At 46.2% G+C, this 795-nt stretch overlaps 1 protein-coding gene across 1 annotated transcript in view; it reads left to right on the forward strand.

The window, feature by feature from the left end:
- The window catches only part of LOC111962521 (voltage-dependent calcium channel subunit alpha-2/delta-1-like), an 81,254-nt gene that overhangs the window by 10,472 nt on the left and 69,987 nt on the right, over nt 1-795 (forward strand). The window contains 1 exon segment of the mRNA XM_070439783.1: nt 479-608. Coding sequence (XP_070295884.1) covers nt 479-608 — 130 coding nt within the window.

A 795-nucleotide genomic window follows, 5' to 3' on the forward strand; every position in this document is an offset into this window, starting at 1 on the left:
CTCTCTCTCTCTCTTCGCTCGCTCCCTCTTCGTTCTCTCTCCCTCTCTCGTTCTCCCTCATCTCTCTGTCCCTCTCCCTCTCTCCCATTGATGTGAATTGGTGAACACACTATTGGAGATATGCATCAAGCTGTGTCTCCTGTCCTTTAATAGTAGGCTGTATGTGGAAGAAATGTGTCATGTTAATCCACAGAGGTTGTTACAGGCAGTTTCAGCCTTGAAGCTGAGGCCGGTTTAACCCAGCTTCCTCCACACCATTCCTTCCTCTGAAMCAGTGGGGTATAGAACCACTAGACAGGCGTCTAATGATGGACAGCTGTTTAGCACAGTATCCTGATAGAAATGGACATGTACATCTACTCTATTAGGMTCCCTGTTACATCCAGATCCAGACAGTCTAACAGTGGTCATAGGTGTAACTCTGTTCTAAATCCCTGTCTGACACTGTCTGACCCGCTCCCTTTCTCCTCTCCTCTAGTTGGAGGTGAATGAGACAGAGGGTCGGAAGAACCGGATCAGGCCAGCCTTTAAGGAAGATATGTTGTTTAAACGCCTCACCTCTCACAACCACACTGCTGTACACATCCCTACTGACATCTACGATGGCTGTGAGTGCACATACACGTACACACACACACATTGTAACCATGGATATGACACATACAAATCCCTAGAGAAATGGTACCTTTAATAACAGCAGAACGACACATACAAATCCCTGGAGAAATGGCACCTTTAATAATAGCAGAACGACACATACAAATCCCTGGAGAAATGGCACCTTTAATAACAGCA

The sequence above is a fragment of the Salvelinus sp. IW2-2015 genome, linkage group LG4q.1:29, assembly GCF_002910315.2.
Source record: "Salvelinus sp. IW2-2015 linkage group LG4q.1:29, ASM291031v2, whole genome shotgun sequence".
NCBI lineage: Eukaryota > Metazoa > Chordata > Actinopteri > Salmoniformes > Salmonidae > Salvelinus > Salvelinus sp. IW2-2015.